Source organism: Siniperca chuatsi, linkage group LG7 (assembly GCF_020085105.1).
Source record: "Siniperca chuatsi isolate FFG_IHB_CAS linkage group LG7, ASM2008510v1, whole genome shotgun sequence".
Classification (NCBI taxonomy): Eukaryota; Metazoa; Chordata; class Actinopteri; order Centrarchiformes; family Sinipercidae; genus Siniperca; species Siniperca chuatsi.
Window position 1 is genome coordinate 21,734,568 of NC_058048.1, and position 20,074 is coordinate 21,754,641.

Here is a 20,074-nt window from a genome sequence, read left to right on the forward strand (position 1 = left end):
TCCAAGCTTAATAATTAAGCTCAAATAATGTTGTCCCTGTTGCCAGTTTAGCTACTGTAGGTGAGGGTGCTTAGTGTGAAAAACATAAAATCTTTGATCAAATTATGAACTCTTAATCGTCCATTTATTGGGTTCAGACTTATATCTAAACCCACGTACATGGCTCCACCACCTCCAATATTCAAAATGAACTCCTTGTTAAAAGGTTGTGGCATCAAACATACGCCAAAACATCTGGTAATAGTTCATAACATTCATATGCCTAACTAATAACATTTATTGCAATATGATATTTAAAACATAAATACAGCTGCAGGCAGCAACAACTGTAGTTGCATAGAACGGCATGATGACCAAAACACCATCTCAGTGCAAGTCTCAAAATGTTGTTTAAAGAAATAACAGACAGGTGCTCATCCTTTGTGAACCAAGCATTTTCTGCTACATTAATTCTGCTTCCCCAAAATCTGAAAGTGAAAATGTGAATGTTATATTGGTGGGTGTGATACACATCAATCAATGAGGACCTCCCTCTACGTCTTAGTTGCGCCACGCATGCTGCATCTCTCCGGCACCTATTGTTAAAAGTGGGCCTGCATTTAGCTATGTATACATGGACTGTGCACAACAGTGTGCAAGGCCGTTAGTGCAAAGGAAAAACGGCTACTGCTTTTAATCATATGTTCTTCAGTCACATAACTGCAACAGCCCTCTATTGAGAGTCCTTTCAGTGGAGTTCTTGATCTTTTCCCGTCTCAGGTCTGCATCTCTGTCTGCATATGGGTATCGACTCTGTGGAGAGAGACAAGAGATTAATCCTTGCACAGAAATACATACAGCTCCTATTTCATATTTTAAAAACAAAGTTCTTACCTGCTCAACATGTATATCATCTGTCCAGGATCATCTGCAAATACCCTGTAACATCAAAAGAATGGTTCCATTAAAAGATGATGCTCACTAACCCATGAACCGAGTGCACACAACACTGATCCCATAATGGACATTTCCCATTAGGTCTCAAGTGTTTTTCCATCCATCGGTTCAGGAAGGGCTCGAGGACTCTTAAGGTCTAAATTTGGGTCCTATCAAGAAAATGGAGACGATGTTTTAACTTTCAACGCAGGTCATTCTACATTCTCGTCTCTCCCTCTGCTTCCAAGTTAGTTGGCAAAGAAGTGTTGGAACCATGAATTAAGTACTTAATATAAAATGAGATAAAATGGTGATAGAACGTTGGAAGAATTCAGTTAAAGCAACAACAAAAAGTGATATTCAATGAGGTGAAATGTATAAAATAATCACAATAGAATAGACTACTATAGAATAAACTAAAGTAAAATAAAGCTGTAAACACTAGAAATAATTTCCGAATATTTAAAGTAAGGCTAAGGGTATATATACAGTGGTATGAAAAAGTGTTTGCCCCCTTCCTGATTTCTTTTTTTTTTTTTTGCATGTTTGTCACACTTAAATGTTTGAGATCAAACAAATTTAAATATTAGTCAAAGATAACACAAGTAAACACAAAATGCAGTTTTTAAATGAAGGTTGTTATTATTAAGGGAAAACAAAATCCAAACCTACATGGCCCTGTGTGAAAAAGTTATTGCCCCCACCTGTTAAAACATAATTTCACTGTGGTTTATCACACCTGCGTTCAATTTCTCTAGCCACACCCAGGCCTGATTACTGCCACACCTGTTCTCAATCAAGAAATCACTTAAATAGGACCTGCCTGACAAAGTGAAGTAGACCAAAAGATTGTCAAAAGTTAGACATCATGCTGATATCCAAAGAAATTCAGGAACAAGTGAAAAAGAAAGTAATTGGGATTTATCAGTCTGGAAAAGGTTATAAAGCCATTTCTAAAGCTTTGGGACTCCAGCGAGCGCCATTATTCACAAATGGCGACGACGACCCATTCAAGAGGTCACAAAAGACCCCACAACAACATCCAAAGAACTGCAGGCCTCACGTGCCTCAGTTAAGGTCAGTGTTCATGACTCCACCATAAGAAAGAGACTGGGCAAAAATGACCTGCATGGCAGAGTTCCAAGACGAAAACCACTGTTGAGCAAAAAGAACATTAAGGCTCGTCTCATTTTTGCCAGAAAACATCTTGATGATCCCCAAGACTTTTGGGAAAATACTCTGTGGGCTGACGAGACAAAGGCTGAACTTTTTGGAAGGTGTGTGTCCCATTACATGTGGCGTAAAAGTAACACCGCATTTCAGAAAAAGAACATCATACCAACAGTAAAATATGGGGGTAGTAGTGTGATGGTCTGGGGCTGTTTTGCTGCTTCAGGACCTGGAAGACTTGCTGTGATAAATGGAACCATGAATTCTGCTGTCTACCAAAAACTCCTGAAGGAAAATGTCCAGCCATCTGTTCGTGACCTCAAGCTGAAGCGAACTTGGGTTCTGCAGCAGGACAATGATCCAAAAAAACACCAGCAAGTCCACCTCTGAATGGCTGAAGAACAAAATGAAGACTGGAGTGGCCCTAGTCAAAGTCCTGACCTGAATCCTATTGCTGTGGCATGACCTTTTTTTTAAAAAGCAGTTCATGCTCGAAAACCCTCCAATGTGGCTGAATTACAACAGTTCTGCAAAGATGAGTCGGCTAAAATTTCTCCACAGCGCTGTAAAAGGCTTGATTGCAGTTTTTGCTGCTAAGGGTGGCCCAACCAATCACTATTTTGCACAGGGCCATGTAGGTTTGGATTTTGTTTTCCCTTAACACCCTTCATTTAAAAACTGCATTTTGTGTTATCTTTGACTGATATTTAAATTTGTTTAACCTGAAACATTTAAGTGTGACAAACATGCAAAAAATAAGAAATCAGGAATGGGGCAAACACTTTCTTTCACACCACTAAGTGTGGGAATTACTACATACGTTGTCTTTTAGTATAGAGGGAGTATTTTTTGTCTGAACAAACTATTATGAATACAAGATGCACATTAAAAAAAGTTAAGCACAGAAACACATCTCTTACCCATCTCCCCAGTGGTAAAATGCCCGGTCCTGGTAGAACATGGACAGAAACAGCCAAACACTTATTGTCTCGACCCAGAAGATAACAAACAGGAACCATAGCGATGACAGCAGGACTTCACACAACATCCTGGAGCTCTATGGGGACACCAAACATGCACTACAGTGATGCTTTCTGGAATTATGATCCTATGTATACTGTGACTATAAAATGTAGTCACATGTCCTGATATTTTCATGTATTCTCCTACTGTGAGTTAGGGTTGAGCAGTAAGATCATATAAATGTGTCTACTGTCAGACATTTTGTCATACCATTCATACTGTTTATTTTATCACTTTAATATTGCTGGTTGTATTAAACCATTTTGGGAAATGTTTCATGTTGAGTTAATACATGGGTCTATGACCAAAATGTTTGTTTTTCAATAAACTTAGTGCTGACAGTGTGCTTAACTTCCCTATTTTCCTTTGCATGACTTCCTGCACACTCATACATTAGACAACTTTTTTTTTAGATGCATATACATAAAAAAGGAGATACTGTAAATAAAGTTTTGTATGCATTGTACATATGACAAGTCAACATACAATGCTTATACTGTAATTGGTTTATGCTAATCCACCTCATGTTTTGTATATAAAATCTACACTATAACGTTAAATAGGCTATATCAGATATAAAATATTGCTATACCTAGCATATTTGGATAACTAGAATTAGGCAAAAACATACTGTAAAATTATAAAGTTGTCTTAAAGTATATAACATTGTGGGATAATAATGAAAGCCAAAACAAGCAAGTATTTTTTGTAGCATATAACGTTAACGTAAATAGCCCATAAACAGATATTTGATAAATTGGCTGGCTTGTAAATTTAAACCTGGTGTTTGAGCAACATTACCAAGATAAAAAAAAACACACACTAAAAACATTGATGTTACCTATTCAGTGCCACACATTTTCTCTTTTTATTTTGCTGTTAAAAGTAAAGTTAGCAAATCAGTGTCCAAACATTTCAGCTAACGTTAACGTTAAATGTCGACAATTAAAATATGCATTCTTCAGTCTATAGCTAGGTTAGCTAACGTAATATCTCCGCCACTGACGTTAACACTAACGTTACTTAAGTTTGTGCATCGTTGCAAATATTCATACACAGTTGTTGGTCAATATCCTCGATGCAGTGAATATATATTTACGTTAGCGTTACAGAGATAATAACAATGGCTATTTTGCTAGCTTGGTAGCTAGGTAACTAAAGTCAAGCTACACGTAGCGGTATTATCCACATGGATACATCCATGATTAACCAGCTATAGTTAGCTAGCTACTTGTTTTAAAAGTCCCTTGTTCGTGCAGCTAGATAGTTAAGCTGCTCATCACAGTTTGACTTTAACGTTAGATAATGATTAAAACGTAATTAATGTTAATGCAGCAACAATGCAAAGACGATTAAGTTACACGAAAGGAACAAACTGGAGCTACTTCGTTTTACAGCTAATGCGCCGTTACATTTGTTACACATCTATATTGTTGACGGGACCAACGTATGCCTAAGTTAGTTATGTAAATAAATATTGATTCGTGTTGGAAGACTGTTTACTTACTCAATTCAAAGACTCTTGAGACGGCATTCCTTTTTCCAGTCTTGCTAAACACTCAGTTTGTTTACAATGCTCGTCACGTATCACGTCGCATGTACTTCCGCTTCTGAGACCAGTTTTAACATTGGTTGATTGATTGATTGCTTGATTCCCAAGATGTGATCCTAGCACCTTCAGAGGTCCTGTCATGCCGTTTCTAAAATCCCATGTAAGTAGCATCAATATTATATCGTGTATGGCACAGTACTCTCAAGCAATGCCATACTATAACAAACTAAATTTGCATACTTCAGGTACAAAAAACAAAACACGAGGCAACTTATACTAAAATTACTTTATTACAGCTGATTTCTGTTCAATATCCCTCTGCCAACACAATAGTAGATATAATACAAACAAAATAGTAAATTTGATCCTATTTTTATTCTGTTTTATGAATCTTTTTACACAATTTAAATCCACTTTTAGTACTTTACCATCTCTTATGTAGTATCTTCATAATCTCAATGACATTCAATAACAAGTTCCACCATCTATACAGTTTAATACAGGTTATGAGTTGTAGTGGTAATGTGCCAAAGAAGAATACTGACATCTTCAAAGAAATGCAATCTCTTTTCATAATTTGCCTGTCACCACGTCATCTTTTCAAGCCTTTTCACTTTGGCCACTAGACCAGAACCAACTTGTTTTTAGGTTTCATACATTTCATGCCGTCAGCCCAATGATAGGTAAAACCAGGGAGATGAGACAATGCAGTGGTATCTGGGCTTGGCAACTCAGATATGGCACAGTGTTTGACCATAGAATGGATCACCATTTACTGTTGCCGATTCTCATTCAGTATCCTTTATGCTTTCAGTCAGTAGGACAAAATTTGACATCAAGTTAAACTAAAAAAATAAAATCCAGGTCAGTGGAAAGGTCTTATGACCGACAATGATTGACGACAATATCCAGATTCCCTCACACACAACATTGAGATAACGTAAGGTTGGCATGTGTGTGTAACATTCAAACTCTTGGCTTTTGACTTAAGTTAAGATTCCGATCATGATAAATACATTCCCCTTTTCTTTACCAAATATCAATAAATCAGAAAAAAAATATTAATATAACCTGCTGTGTTACAGTAGCTGGAACTAGTCACTTGGCATTAAAAAAAAAAAGGAAGAGTTTTGGGACCAAACCATATGTAACTTGACATAATGCATACTGTCTAGGTAGGTAGTTGAAAATGTTAAAAATTAAAATCCCACCTATTTAAGAAAAATACCCCAGCATTTTTGTGTCCTCAAATGTGATAGGAATATATCACAGTATGACATTCAGAAAGAGCCAGCATCTGAAAAGGTGACTCTGAATCAGATTGGTCAAACAGTCAAACGTGTAGTGTGGGAGAACAAACTCTGCAGTGATAATGCTCAGAGATGGCTGGTTGGCTAAATAAGTGGCATTTAAAAGGAGATGACAGCAAATACATGCATATGAGGCATTCTGTCTGTGCACACAAAACCAAGAATATTTTCCAATGAGCTATGTCCAGACAACTCAACATCACTTTCACTTTGAGTGAAAGGTTTGCTAATATCAGTGTGGTCTGTCAGTTAAATAAAGTTAGTTTTAGAAATTATTTTCTTAAAATGAGAGTTTAGTCTTTAAATGTTTTCTTCAATACAATATACACATATGAACATTTAACTCCAGCTTTGTGATTCATTTGTGGAGCATACATCCTTATCATCTCTGGATCATTATCCTTAAAAGGCCTTTTCCACTAAGTCTGTTAAAATTCTCTCTATGGAAATGGAAAGCCTAACTTGAACAGAGAGGCTGTTAAAAGGGCACCAACTTTTCTAATGATATTTCAACCACAAAGCAGAGAGAAGGGAGCGAACAGAAACAGATATTATTGGAGGAGCTGCTAGAGCTATCAAAGGAATACCTAAGTGCTTTTTGCCACATTTATTTTGTATTTGGCTGTTGTTCTGATGAGATGGTGTAACATTTATAACTTAGCACCTTTTAAATTTTTAGTGTTACTCAACTGGGCCCCAACGTTTTTTAAACAGTGTTATAGTTTTCTAAGTAGTGCCAAGCCTGCTGTCATGGTCATGACAATTACCTTAAGCTACCTGCCTGCACATAATGGATTCTTTTCAGTTTGTTTTATGGAAATGGTAGCCAAAACATATCTAAAAACACTGCAGCATCCTCACATCATCTATTCAATCAAAATTCAGCAGAAACACACAGAGGAGATAACTAACCTCTACAGTTTCAAAACACAGTAAAAGCTGCAGAAAGGGGGAAAATTCCTTCACTCACATACTGTATGTTAACATACACTAGGCCTTGTCTGTACTTGGGAAATTGCTCCTAAAAAAAGCAAAAAACAAAACAAAATCACAGCACAGGTTAGTTCGACTCCTTAACTTACCTACATACGTACCGACAAAACACTCATCTACCAGGTGCTTTGCGAAAATAAGTCAAATATTAATGTTACACATATGTAGCTGTATAAAGTGCTTTGAAAAAGGCAGCAGTTTTAAAAAGGCACTAATAAAAATCAACAGATCAATATAAGGATTGTTTTTGAAGGCAAATGAGTCTCCTTTTTTCCCCCTCACAATTCCTCCTGTGAATGTGTACTTCTTCAAGATTTGAACCAAATTTACTGCATACACAGTGAATACAGTAATCTGACAAAAGTATTTGGGACCTCTGGAACTAAAATCACAGGTATTAAAAGACTGAACTAAACATACACTGGCAACTGATGATGAAATTTAAAATATTAAACTATAAACATAGACTGAGACCAATTTCTATAGTCAAAGGTTAAAAGGCACTGAAGTAGTGTTGTAGCATAAGCCTGAAGCAGTTAAGATTAGTTTATTTGGCTCTGAATTTGTCAAGTCTCATTTTGGCTGATGACCAGGAAATCAGGTGAAATAAAACTACTGAATAAAAAGGAGGCATCTAATTTATCACAATGACCATTACAGCAGGCTGGTATCACAACAGCAAAGCACCTTTAGTTAGGTCTGCTGCATTTCTGACCACCATCAAATAATCAACCAGTGTATAACTGAGTATGAATTGGGAGAGTGAATGAGGGGAGTGCTATATAAAATCAGTTTACTGTGATTGTTTGATACCACATTTCTAAGGACATAGTTAACACATGTTAAAGGCTTTTCTAACAGTGTTTCATGTGCAAAATGAGAGCAATGGCTGTGAATAGCACAAAACATATATTTTAAAAATTCCAAAGGAGAGAGCTGTAAATGAAAACAAATGAAAGTATTATGTGTTGACACTCAAATTGCTTATGTAACATAAATTTAAGGATCTGTATGTGTGCCGATCAACTGCCGTGAGGACGGGCTGCGTCTCTTCCAGCCCTTTTGACCTGAGCAACATTTATTTCATCACACCCCCACATCTGTACACGGGAGAAACGGAGGGGAAGTGTCGCAGAGAGAGACAGAGCAGCAGAGCTCAGCCAATACTCTATCCTGCTGTGTTTGTTGGATTCTACATCTCCATGCTCAAACCCTGACTCCAGGGCTGACATCTATGTGTAGGAGAGGTGTGACCCGTTAGATATTTGAGAGGTGACACTGGTACTCCTGCTCATGGCCTGCTCACTGCGCCCTCCTGAGGGTGTCCTCCCCATTGCTTGGGGGCTGTTCTGTACACCTCCACTGCTGCGGGAGACCAGGGCTCCTGCTGATGGGTGGCCCCATGGTGATGGACCCCCACCTCCCTGCATGCCCTGCCCCCAGCCTTGCTGCATGGGTGCCCCCCCCGGACTGGAGTGATAGTGGTGATGGCTGCCTTGGTGGCTTGACCCTGTGCCCAGACTGCCACTGCCCCAGTGTGACCCGTGAGCACTCCCAGATGGGTGCTGTTGCTGATGGTGACTCCAACTTCCTGGAGCCCCAGGAAAGCTCCTGCTGAGGCCCTCTGGGGAGATGTTTGATAGCACCATGTTGCTGAAGCCCAGGCGCATACTCTCGGAGTCAAAAGCCTCAACTTCTCGGGCTTGACGTTCCAGCAGGCTCCGGATTCGCTCCAAGCGTTCAGTCTGCAAGGACAGCATCTCCTCCTCAATCTACAGAAAAATTTAAAAAAAATTTGTAAATAATGTTCATATATGTGCTTCACAATTAGCAGATATGTTTAACTGCACTGTGATCGACTGGCATCCATCCATCGACCAAAACATAAAAAAGGTACAAAAACAGATTTTTGGAATAGAAGTGAAGTGTGGACATGACCTAATATCAGACAGTGGGGCATGAAAATTGTTTCCTAAATGGACTAGAGATTATTTTTTTCCTAAATTCATATGCACTGTAAAACTCTTAAGGAAAAGCACAGGTGTAAATAATAAAATTAATGATGGCTGAATTCCTCATTCATTCATCCATTTAGAAGCTTCAGTTTCAGTGTCCTGGTATTGTGCATGCAGAGTCATCGTTAATATTTTTAGTAACACCTGTGCTTTAACTACTATGACAAGTCAAAATATCTGCTGTGAAAAAAGCTTATTGTTCAGTTACTCTTAAAGGCCCAACACACCCATGGTACACATACACTGGTGTTTTAAATTATTTTACCTAATTAAACCTGTCCAGGACTGATTTGATGTGTACAGACTGCTTGTTTGAAATCGCCTTTACTCTGTTAATTTTGTGGCTTTTTTTTTTTTATGGCTGGAAAAATGACACCTTTATCATTTTACACGGAGTCCGTTGTAAATCCCAGGATAGCTTAACCCCAGAGCAGGTCTAATAATCTGGGCTTTTAAATTGAAAGTACCTCTAAAACTCAAATCTTGCCAATAATCATGGAGTCAGTAAATCTCCACATGATAATATGATATAGGACAACCTTCTGTTCCAGCAGGGCCCTTCGGAGTGACACCCTCTGCTCCAGGTCTTTCCTCTCGCGTTCATGCTGGGCATCTGTCTGCATCTTGATCTTGCTCTGGTAGGCGTTGAGAAGCTCCAGCTCCTGCTGTAGTTGCATTCGTAGGGCTTGGCACTGAGCCTCCTGAGTCTCATCCAGACGTAGCTAAGGACAGAAAGAAGATCAGGATCCAGTGAGTAAAATACACACACAACCATAACTGATTTGGACACATCCTCTAAAAGATGGCAAAATGTAAAAGTGGGTGGCGCCTTCATGGTTTTCTACATTCCTGGCATTGCCAGACTCACCGCCTGAGTGGAAAGCATCTCATTGATGGAGTGGTCATACTGCTCAGCCAAGATGGCAAGTTTGCGGTGCTGCTCCTGCTTCAGCCGTTTAAGGACAGCCTTGTGCTCTGACTTTGGTGTGGTCTCCAACAGATGGTTCCTCAGTGCTTTGTACTGCCTTGTCTGGATCTTACATGTGTCTTGGAACTGCTTCTTGATCTGTAGCTCTTTGGACTATGTTATAGAGAAAAGTATTCAATTATGTATTTCTTTATATTTAAAAGCAAGCATTGAACAACACAGAAACAGAAGCTTATTATCTACATTAGGTCTGTACAATCAGACCAAGCAGGTAGAACTGGTAAACCAGGCATTACATGAATAAGAAACACAGGCAAGCTTCTATTCAATCCTATTTTAACACTGTTTGCCTAACTAAAGGTGAGATAAAAGCTGCACACTCATAACTCTGATACAGTCTTTTTACTCTGAATTCTACGGATCAGCATGGTTCAGCACATCTTGGCTAATTCAAGATAAAGAATAGGTCTGCCTGATAAATTGTGAATTGCATATTTGACAAGCTCAGTTCTCACCTTGAGGCTCTTGGGTTGCTGGCGAACCTCCATAACGTGTTTGCGTCGAAGTTCCCTCTCCCTCCTCTTGTTGTACTCCTGCTGATTGGTGAGCTCCGTCTGGTGCTGCAGGCGGATCAGCTCAGCCCTCGTCTTTTGGATGGTGTTGAGCTGGCGGAACTCCAGCTCTTGCATGGACTCATGGTGCCGGAGAAGCATGGCATGTTCCAAGTCCTTCTGGGTCTGACGCTTGTTTAGCTCCTAATTATGTGCACATGGAGAGACAAACAACAAAGAGATGAGATTGTCACGCACCAAAGATAACAAAATTTTAGTTTGTTAATTCCTTAATCAATATAACATTCAAGACCCAGCAGTACAATCTAGGAGATAAGAGTGCTGACCTCACGCACTAAGTCCTGCTCAATATTGTGGCGAGCAATCAAGATCCTCCGTTTGAACCTGCGGCACTCCAGCTCCAGATACTGCCTCTGTCTGCGCTGTAAGTCGGCCTCTTCCTCTGCTTGGAAGTGTTGGAAGTTCTCCTTCTGCTTGGACAGCCACTCTTGCTTTTCTTTCTTGGGTGTTGACTGGTTTTCATTCAACTCCTAAACGGAAAAAAGATTGCAGGTCACTAGTTGAACAGACTTCATAGTACTGATTTATGTCCATTTGCTGTATGTAAGTAAACTGAAAAGCACTAATGTACCTACCTCTTTGAGTTGTTCCTTGCGAAGTTTATACTCCCGTTTCTGAGATTCTAGGAAGCTGTTGAGCTCTTTCTTCTGCTGACTCTGAATATGTTGTTGGAACTTCTTTTCATCATTGCTAAAAGTTTTTGCCTAATGGAGAAATGCACATCATGATCAGTTTGCTCTAGATAAAATAAAAGCCAGTGTTTAGTAACTCTTAAGTGAACACACAAATGAGCTGAAAGCATACATCTTTCTCCATGGACGCCTGGTGCTTCTTGATCAGTTTCTCCATCTCCTGGGCAAAGCTATTCCTCTGGTTCTCCAGCTCCTTGTCCAGGCGGAGTCTGTGCTCATCCATTTCAGCCTTCAGCTTGTTTTCCAGAGCCATCAGCTGTTTCTGGTGCTGCCGCCTCATGCGCTTGTAGCCCAATATCTGCTCCCTTAACTCAGAATCCTGCTCATGTTCCTTAATTTGGCGAGTGAGCTGGCAAACACAAGACACATGATTCTCTTTATATTGTTGTGGTGGAAAGAACTAGTTTTTCAAAAAACAATATATGTGTGAGGCTACCATATGTATTATGTAAAACGGAGGTATTTAAGACAATATGGAGAAAATGGACAATAATTTTTTTAAGTGCTTCAAATGTCACAAGCTGGATCATGGCTCTGCTTTTGATTACATACAAAATTACTACTTTCTAGTCTTAACGCAAAAGCATTCAATGCTCTCGAGGACAATATGTCAGAAGATTTTTGACTTTGAACAAAATTTACAGCAGGCATACAAGCAGTTAATTTAATTATCAAGCTGTTATTTTAGCCATCTTCTTATTTGATCTGCAAATACAATAACTGTGTTATTACCACTGAGGCTGTGCGTATAGTAGCAAAGTGTTCGCGGTTCCGTTTTGGCCGTGGAGTGTGTGCAGGCGGGGACTGTGGCTCAGTTGGCCGGGTGTGAGGTTCTGACTCTTCATTATATGACTCTTCCTCCTGAAAAGTAGGCAAAAATGCACAGAACATGTAAAAAGCAGAACAAGATACTGCAAAGCAACCAAACTTTTGTCTCATGTTGTATTTTAAATGAATGAATAATAATGAATCATGTAATAATAATCAATTTCTATAATAAATTTTCAGTAAACAGTGAACACCATATAACACGGCTGCAGGTCAGACTGGAACCTGAACTTCTTACCGGTTTCAGGTGTATCACAGAGCTGTTGGACATGACTGTGTGGTCTCCCTCCATGTCCACTTCACTCTTGTCATCGCCTGCATCTGTTAGACTGTTGACAGAGCTGCTCTGGGAACTGGCACTGATTGACATACTGGGTATGGATTGGTTGCTCCCCACACTGTTCACTGTACCCGTCCTACCCACACTGTGTTCTGGCTCCTAAAAATAAACACACACGACAGGTAGTAACAAGGTTACACCAATGCTCTATAACATAGGATGACACAATACTATAAAATGCAACCCCGCTACACTGGAGGTGACAGAAATGGAGAAAGAGATAGATGCAAGCTAGCAGCAGTTGAAACATTCATATGACAGACCTCCTCTTCATCTTGTGCCTCAGTTGTGGGGCCATTGTGGGCTTCCTGAAACAAGATCTTCTTCATTTTACGATACTGCAGATTGTCCAGCTCCCGCACTGCATCCTTAGTCCGATTTATCAGGTCTATTAGAACTGATTCTGGTCGCTCACGTTGGACAAATGCATGCTGGAGGTAGAACACAGAAAAGACCTCTTGCATTAAAATCCTGAATTCTAATGTGGTTATAGGGATTAACCATAAAACATAAGTCTGTCATAGCCATTTTTTGATTCTTACCTTTAAGAGCTCCTCAGAGTTCGGCCTATCCTGGGGAAATTTCTGAAGGCAAGAATCTACAAAGTTTCGGAAATAATCCGTCCTAAAGTTGAGAGATGGAATGTGGAAAAACTGCAGTTATTTTTTGGACTGAAGTTTGTTTAAGAAACATTACACCAGCTCTTTTTAATTTAAAAATTTTATTCTAAACTCACCATTCACTAGACTGCAGCGTGGGGCTCTCATTCTGTGCTATATGGTATAAGGCACTCATTGCATTCATGTTGAACAGTGGAGGCTTCCTTTCAGCTACAAACCAAGTAGCAGGTTACATCAAGGAGTCAGATGTTGTGAAGAAAAATGAAATTATGAGAGGAAGAAAGAGCAATATTATTCAGTTATTGACTGACTAAGTGAGCAAAATTAATGTTGGCTAAGAGATGTTTGTTAAAGTGTATAAAGAGATAGATGTTGATGCAAGCAATGCAACAACAAATGAGGTCTAAATCTTAGATATGAATCAGGCCATAAAGAACAGTGACCGTACCCAATTCAATGCAGGTTATTCCCAAAGACCAAATGTCCACCTTTCCATCATACTGACCCTCATCCATAGCTAAAATTACTTCTGGAGCCATCCTGAGAAAACAAACGCATTCAACACATAAAAATATGTAAATGTCCATTTAATGAAAAATCCACAAAGGTGCTCTGCGAGAAACTGTTAATGTACATGTTTTGTAACGTACCAATATGGAGTCCCAACAAAGGAGTTGGCAGGACAGGCGATGGAGGCAGAACCAAAATCTGCTAGTTTTACCTGCCCTGGCTCCGTCAGCAAGACGTTTCCTGCCTTGATATCTCTGTCAAACACAGAAGAATTTATTACAGAACTGCCTGATTATTACAGCTCTACACAGACGACAGAACGCCTGAGGGCATAAGCACTTGGTGCCCAGCATGCTCCCAAACACTTGAAACACTTACCGATGAATCATGTTATGGGAATGAAGATAAGCCAACCCTTGAAGAGCACCATGGGTAATTGCCGCTATTTCAACTTCTTGCAGAGGTTTCTTGTGAACTGGAAGGGACCACCAACAGAGATGTAAATCAAGAAAAAAGTGGCAAGGATAAACTTGAAATAGGAGTACACTACCTTCTCTGCTAGTCGTCATGCAGCCTCATGCAATGATCAGGAGTTCAAAGGTTTTCAACTCACCTTCTAACAAATCTGAAGCAGAGCCTAGACAATACTCCATTACCAGCTGAAATGAAATAAAGAGTGTTTTGTGTGAATTTATTTTTTACCCTCTTTATCAGTGGGTAATACATTTTAGTCATATAGCATCATCATCATCATCGACGCTCTCATATAGAAGCTTACCCAGGCAGTTTGCTCTCGCAGGTAACATCCTTTGTACTCTATGCTGTTGGGGTGTTGTATTCTCTGCAGGAATTTCACCTCCTTTATTATGTCTTGCCATTTCTGTGAAAATAGTAAAAATCAGAGGACTATAACAACGAACAAAACAACATTCATGAATAAACAATTGCCTGTTAACATGATATAGGTTAGTGAAAGCTATCATACCTCACTGGACTGCTTCCCAGTATAAGACATCTTCTTGATGGCAACCACCTCATTTGTCCGCACATCCCGTGCCTGAATGATAAGTACATTACTTATTGGTGAGATTGTCATCTTCACCCCATAACTTTACCAATGATTTAAGTTTTAGTTTAGTGACTTAGGCTACATGGGTTAAAGAGTTTCCCCTAAGGGATCAAAGTATTTCTGTTACAGTACAAGTTTTGAACAATATTTTGAGATACCCATGATAATTAATTGGTAATGATAATTAATAGGTCTGTATTATTTGCCTGTAATGCTTAAATTTACCAAACTGTATTAGAGACTCAACTACATGATCCATCCATGATTAGAATTCAGACTACGTAGACTCAATGTAGCTGTTGGGGCAACATGGCATTGTATCAAAACAACAAATTGGGACTTGTGATACAATTCTCTGCAAGCTGACTGGCATAAGCAATGAATGCTTCTGACTGCTTGTGCATAATATCCACATTACAGAGACTACATAACTCATTTCAGCTAACACACTGTGCAAAAGCACCAAGTCACACTCAAAATATCACATTTTCAAAGATACTGAGACAAAAATATACCATCATAATTGCAAAATATCCCAATAATTGATTTTTACTGTTGTGTGCTTGCTCAGTAATTTGCTGGAAGTCAAAGCTGACACACTGAGACAGTGTCGCTAAAACAGTTCTGCATTTTTAGACTCATTCTGAAATATTCTGAAATGTTTAAAAGGATCTGTGGTTCATAGAACAATGCTCTCCAATTGTCGAACACTAAAACAAAACAATGATTAATCAATATCAATGACCTTCAAGGCTACAAAGCCCCATTCTTCAAGCCTATTCTGTATATATTTGACAGGCTTTATTAGTGGTTTATAGTACTATGAGACAGGATTTTCCTAATTTTCGGAAAGTAATAATTTTATCCTCTGTAACAATGATCTTGAATTGAATTACACCATTCATGTTACACAGTGTTATACCAGAGATGTGTGCTTGAATGTATTTGATTAACTTTTCTGCCCTGACAACCCTTTATTTTTTTGCCAGAGCCCTATGTGTCCCTATGTGCCTCTATGTGCCAATACTCCTCACTGAAATGAATGAGGAGGCTGCGTTTTTTTGTCAGACTGAACATGCCCTTAGGCTTGGACCATAGCCTTATATTGCAAAATACTCACAAAATATACAGCACCAAAGCTGCCATGTCCAATCTCACGCAGATCTGCGTAGAGCTTTTCTGGGTCCTCCTTGAAGAAGAGATCAGCAATTTCGGGGTCCTTCAGGCTCCCCGCCCGACTGCTGTTGGGCATACTGGGGAGTGGGGGCAATGCCGCTGCCGCCAGGAACTATCTGGGTCTGCGACAGCGACTTGAAAGCCCCCACCGATGGCTCATCTGCAGGACAGTGGTCTCATATGTGTTCAGAGCTAAAAGTACAAGGAAAAACAAAAATGAGTACAATAAAAAAAAATAAAAACACAACATCAGCAGCAGAGTGATATAACCTAATGTATTCATGTGCCGCAATATAAATTACATGGCTTCATTATTAATACTGAATGGACAACAGAGAAGTACAGTATGCTCCAACAGTGGATTAAGAAGTTAATTCGGATATTTTGGGGTAAGAGTCACATATTACCTTTACCTTACTAATAATTTCCTTTACACTGGTATTGTTATGGTACAATATTAATAATGCTATATGTTACAGTGAGAGGCAATGTGAAACAATAGGTAATTGAAACATCTGTCTAAAAACTGTTGACTGTCCATTTGTGCTATTGCAGAGCCTATTAACCTGAGCGAGAGAAGGATACGCAAAACATGAACTGAACCATGATGTCAGGTGCAAATGTGGAGAATGGCCAGTCGGAAATCCTGAGATAGCAAGAGCTAAGTCTCCTGTTTCCATAGTAACAGCACATACAGTAAGGAAATCAGTGGGCTGTGTCCTGACAACCTCCCCTCACACCTTCAGTGACTGGTATGTAGACAGACAGATGTGAGGAGGATACAAAGAACCGTCTTGCAGCTGACAATCTCCAGCTCGAACAAAGAAACCGAGGCGACAATGCACTGCTTCACTGTGAGATAGATGCCTGAACTGAAACAAAGCATTCCAGTGATGGGACTACTTGTTAAACCTGTAAGTACTTGGTAAACACACATTCTCAAACATACCAAACATTGTCTATGTAACCTTCCTAGAAGTGATTAAAGGGTCAGATCACCAAAATCACAAAGAAACTCTATCCTATTCTCAATCATCTATAGTGGTTTATAGCCATGCTTATAGTTCTGCTTTTATTTGCCCTAGTTTTGAGATACCCACATCTGCAACATTCCAATTCACTCCAGATAAATAATTTGTTTGTGGTACTCACCGTGTTGAAAAATTATATTTGAATAACTTAAAAAGCAGCTTTTCCAAAAATAATATCCCGGGGACTAATCCATCAACCTTACTTAACACAGCTGTCATTGTGAACTGTTTTCTTCTAAAATTCAGAATATATCCATAGTAGGGTGTAACTAACCTTATCTCAAAGGCTCACCATGTAAAAGCAAAACTATCTGCATGACTAGATACCGCTAGCGAAATGAGGGAAAATGTGTATTTTTTCATTTGTTTGTTTACTGAATTTTAGGTGAACTCACCATTTAAAATGACAGAAATGGACAGAATATAGCATAGGTCCACAACGCCACTGTCAGGCTTAAACTTTTAACTACTTTGCTGCCTGTTAAATTGTTTGTTATACAGCTGTACTGTTGTAATACAGATGTAGACTGTAAAAGATCACTGAGGAAAGTTTACTGAGGCCATGCGGCTCAGATGATCAGCTGCAAACAGATGCAGAGCTGACGCTACAGTCACAAGACTTCTTTCCCAGCCTGGGAGAAACAGCCCCCAGTTCAAGCAGACATCTTTTGTCTCACAACAACACTGAACAACTCACTATTCCACACAGATGCAGCCACAGCCCTGAAATAAAGCCTCATTAACATGTGGGACTGTGCCTCTTTATTGCCATTGTCCTTTACTACATTGTTGCTTATGAATAAGCCTTGTTGTCATATCTCATGATGGCATTTTCAGCTATGGACATGTGAGCACAAAATGAGTGATGATAACTGATACCTTCATAAAAACACCCCTGCGTTCCAACAAACACACACACATGCACAAGAATGCAGCAGGACAGGACAACAAAGTTGGAGGGCTGGAATTCCCAATGTATGTCCTCATTGCGCTGCATTTCTCAGCATTTCCTGTTCACGCAGCTATAGGGAGGTAGGAAGGGACCTTGGTGAGCATGTTGACTAGTGATTATTTGTCTGTCTTGACTGAACAGCAATGGCTTGCTTTCATACATGCACTGCAATTTTAGACACAGTGAAAGAAGGTTTTTAAAGCTTTCATATCATACTGATAGTTCATCTTTACAAAATGCTGCCATCCCTTTTTAGAAATCAGTATGCAATTTGAACTTATAAGTAATGTCGGTCAGTTAAGTAATTTCCTTTTAGTACTCCAATCCATAGCACAAAAAACACATAACCACACAGTATCAACCACGAGTGTTTCCTTTGTCTTTACCACCCATGTCAAAGAACAAAACACAAAGACTATATTTTAACCAATGTATGTTTAAGTACAGGCCTACATTACAGTACGTTAATTGACTGAGATGGCAATTGGGCCTAACGTTAATCAGTTTGTCTATGAGGACAGGTAAACACTTGCAAAGTTCTACAGTACTGCTATTACTCTGAAAAATGTAAACCACTATTAAATGACCAAAGTGTGCCTTACAGCAAAACTACCATTTCTGGGGTAAACGAATAGCCTGACTGGCTGCGTTATATCCTAAGTTACCTGACCTGTGGCTAGGTAATACTTTACTGGAGTTGCAACACAAGTGGAATTAGAGAGAGTACTTAGTGGGATTTTCCGAAAGTTGTCACTTTCCAATAGCTGTTTCAGCTGTCACACAAGTAGGCTAAATCAAACTAACCAAGTCTGAAATTTAAAAACCCAACAACACTCTCTAGCGTGCGCAAACAAATCAGAGATTTGAGGAGCTCCCAACTAGCCAACGTTGACTGTAATGTTAGCTACACACCAAACTTAACGTTAGCTAAGCTAAGTTACGTGTCATATGATCAAACAATCCAAGCAATGTTCGCGACCTGTTTACTACGTGAACAGTTGAGTAACTACATGAATGATGTGGAATTAAACCAACTTTCAGAGTCAAGTACTATTAAATTGCTAAATTAGCACGCTAACCTATGTGATGTTTGCTAAGTTAGCTTAGCCAGTTAGCTGGAACTCACCCTCTCCTGACAGGCCAGGTTTCAGCACTGTAGAGAATGTCGTGTATTTCAAAACTGTTTGGGATTATAAAAGTATTCTTCCTGTTTCATCCTCGGTGCGGTAATTTCGTACACCAAATCCTTGTGGTTCTTAACGCTGTCAGTCGATGATAACATACAGATTTGTGAATTATTATAGGTTAAAATCCCCACCCTCGAAGTAACTGGGGTGCCAGAATAGTCGAATCCCACTCCCAGGCAGGTCCAAAGATGGCTGCCGAGCCGAGAGCTCCACCGCCGCCTCCCTTCGTGAAAATACGTTGGGGAGAAAGTGAGGGAAGTTCAAACACCTCCAAAACACCCAGAAACAAGCCGCGAATAGTATCCGCGACGTCGTTAGAACAACTGGGGATTTAACCTAGCATACTGGCATGTTAACAAGTTAGCTGTGAGCTGTAACTCTGCCTGGCTGTCCGTCTTCCTTCGACATACTGCAAACAGTTCCGCCCTGCCTGGTGTAGTTGCAGTAAACTCTCTCTGACCCAAAAACATCCAGAGGCGGAGACATAATTAAAAAACACTCGGCCTATAATATATAGGAGAGTAAATACTAGACTATTTTATTCACTTTTTATTCATTTGCGGTATAGCAGGCTATCTCCTCTTTTTTCCCAGGCTACTACTTGTTTCTGAGTTGAATGACTACGCCTTGGAATAGGTAGCCTATATAATATAAAACAATTACTTTTGAATGGAAAAGTAGAAATGATTTTGATTGTTAGATCACATTTTGTAAAGTAGTTAGAGACCCACTGTAGTGAGTCTGTTGAAGGTGGCATAAGAGTAAAGTTCAGTGTGTACAAAATCGAAATTTTTATCTTCTGTCTTCTGAAGAGCATGAACGTGGTCAGTATATTTCCAGATAGTCTGCCAATTAAATTATTTTATGTTACTGTTATTTAATTGGCTATTTAATGTACAAGTGGAAATTATTGGCTTGATGGTGCAACACCAGAGAAAAGAGTCAAGGGGTCATCAAAAACATAATAATTAATTCTCTGGGTACTATAAATATCAATAGCAAATTTTCTTTAAGCAACGATCCAACATTTTGGTTCATAAACATATTGTTCAAGAAGATTAGTTTGACTTAATGTTGGCTAAAATAAAAAAAATCAGGGGATTACCAAAATCTTTAGGAATTGGGGCCAAG

The 20,074-nt window shown here is 39.3% G+C and overlaps 1 protein-coding gene across 3 annotated transcripts; it reads right to left on the reverse strand.

The window, feature by feature from the left end:
- Positions 1–4,931: 4,931 nt before the first annotated feature.
- On the reverse strand, positions 4,932–19,423 carry taok1a (TAO kinase 1a). 3 transcript variants are annotated; one of them, XM_044203485.1, is made up of 20 exons: positions 19,075–19,423; positions 15,718–15,965; positions 14,514–14,585; positions 14,307–14,408; positions 14,142–14,187; positions 13,907–14,003; positions 13,669–13,782; positions 13,467–13,558; positions 13,135–13,228; positions 12,941–13,022; positions 12,662–12,829; positions 12,297–12,497; positions 11,963–12,091; positions 11,343–11,579; positions 11,114–11,242; positions 10,805–11,008; positions 10,422–10,661; positions 9,847–10,059; positions 9,518–9,700; positions 4,932–8,735 (listed from the first exon to the last, which is right to left on the reverse strand). In XM_044203485.1, the coding sequence occupies exons 2-20, from the start codon at positions 15,847–15,849 to the stop codon at positions 8,196–8,198; spliced, it is 3,075 nt and encodes a 1,024-aa protein (XP_044059420.1). In that variant the 5' UTR covers positions 15,850–15,965; positions 19,075–19,423; the 3' UTR covers positions 4,932–8,195. The 3 variants fall into 3 exon arrangements, with proteins under 3 accessions (XP_044059420.1, XP_044059419.1, XP_044059422.1); XM_044203484.1 differs by having other exon boundaries at positions 18,883–19,423; XM_044203487.1 differs by lacking the exon at positions 19,075–19,423 and adding an exon at positions 16,926–16,943.
- Between the last annotated feature and the right edge of the window lie 651 nt (positions 19,424–20,074).

Excerpts from the sequence above, each read along its gene's own strand:
- taok1a (XM_044203485.1), bottom strand. The coding sequence starts at position 15,849 with ATGCCCAACAGCAGTCGGGCGGGGAGCCTGAAGGACCCCGAAATTGCT. Across the intron at positions 12,498-12,661 it reads AGGCACAAGATGAAGAGGAG|GAGCCAGAACACAGTGTGGG; the intron begins GTCTGTCATATG and ends GTTTATTTTTAG. Across the intron at positions 12,092-12,296 it reads CTGTGATACACCTGAAACCG|GAGGAAGAGTCATATAATGA; the intron begins GTAAGAAGTTCA and ends CCTACTTTTCAG.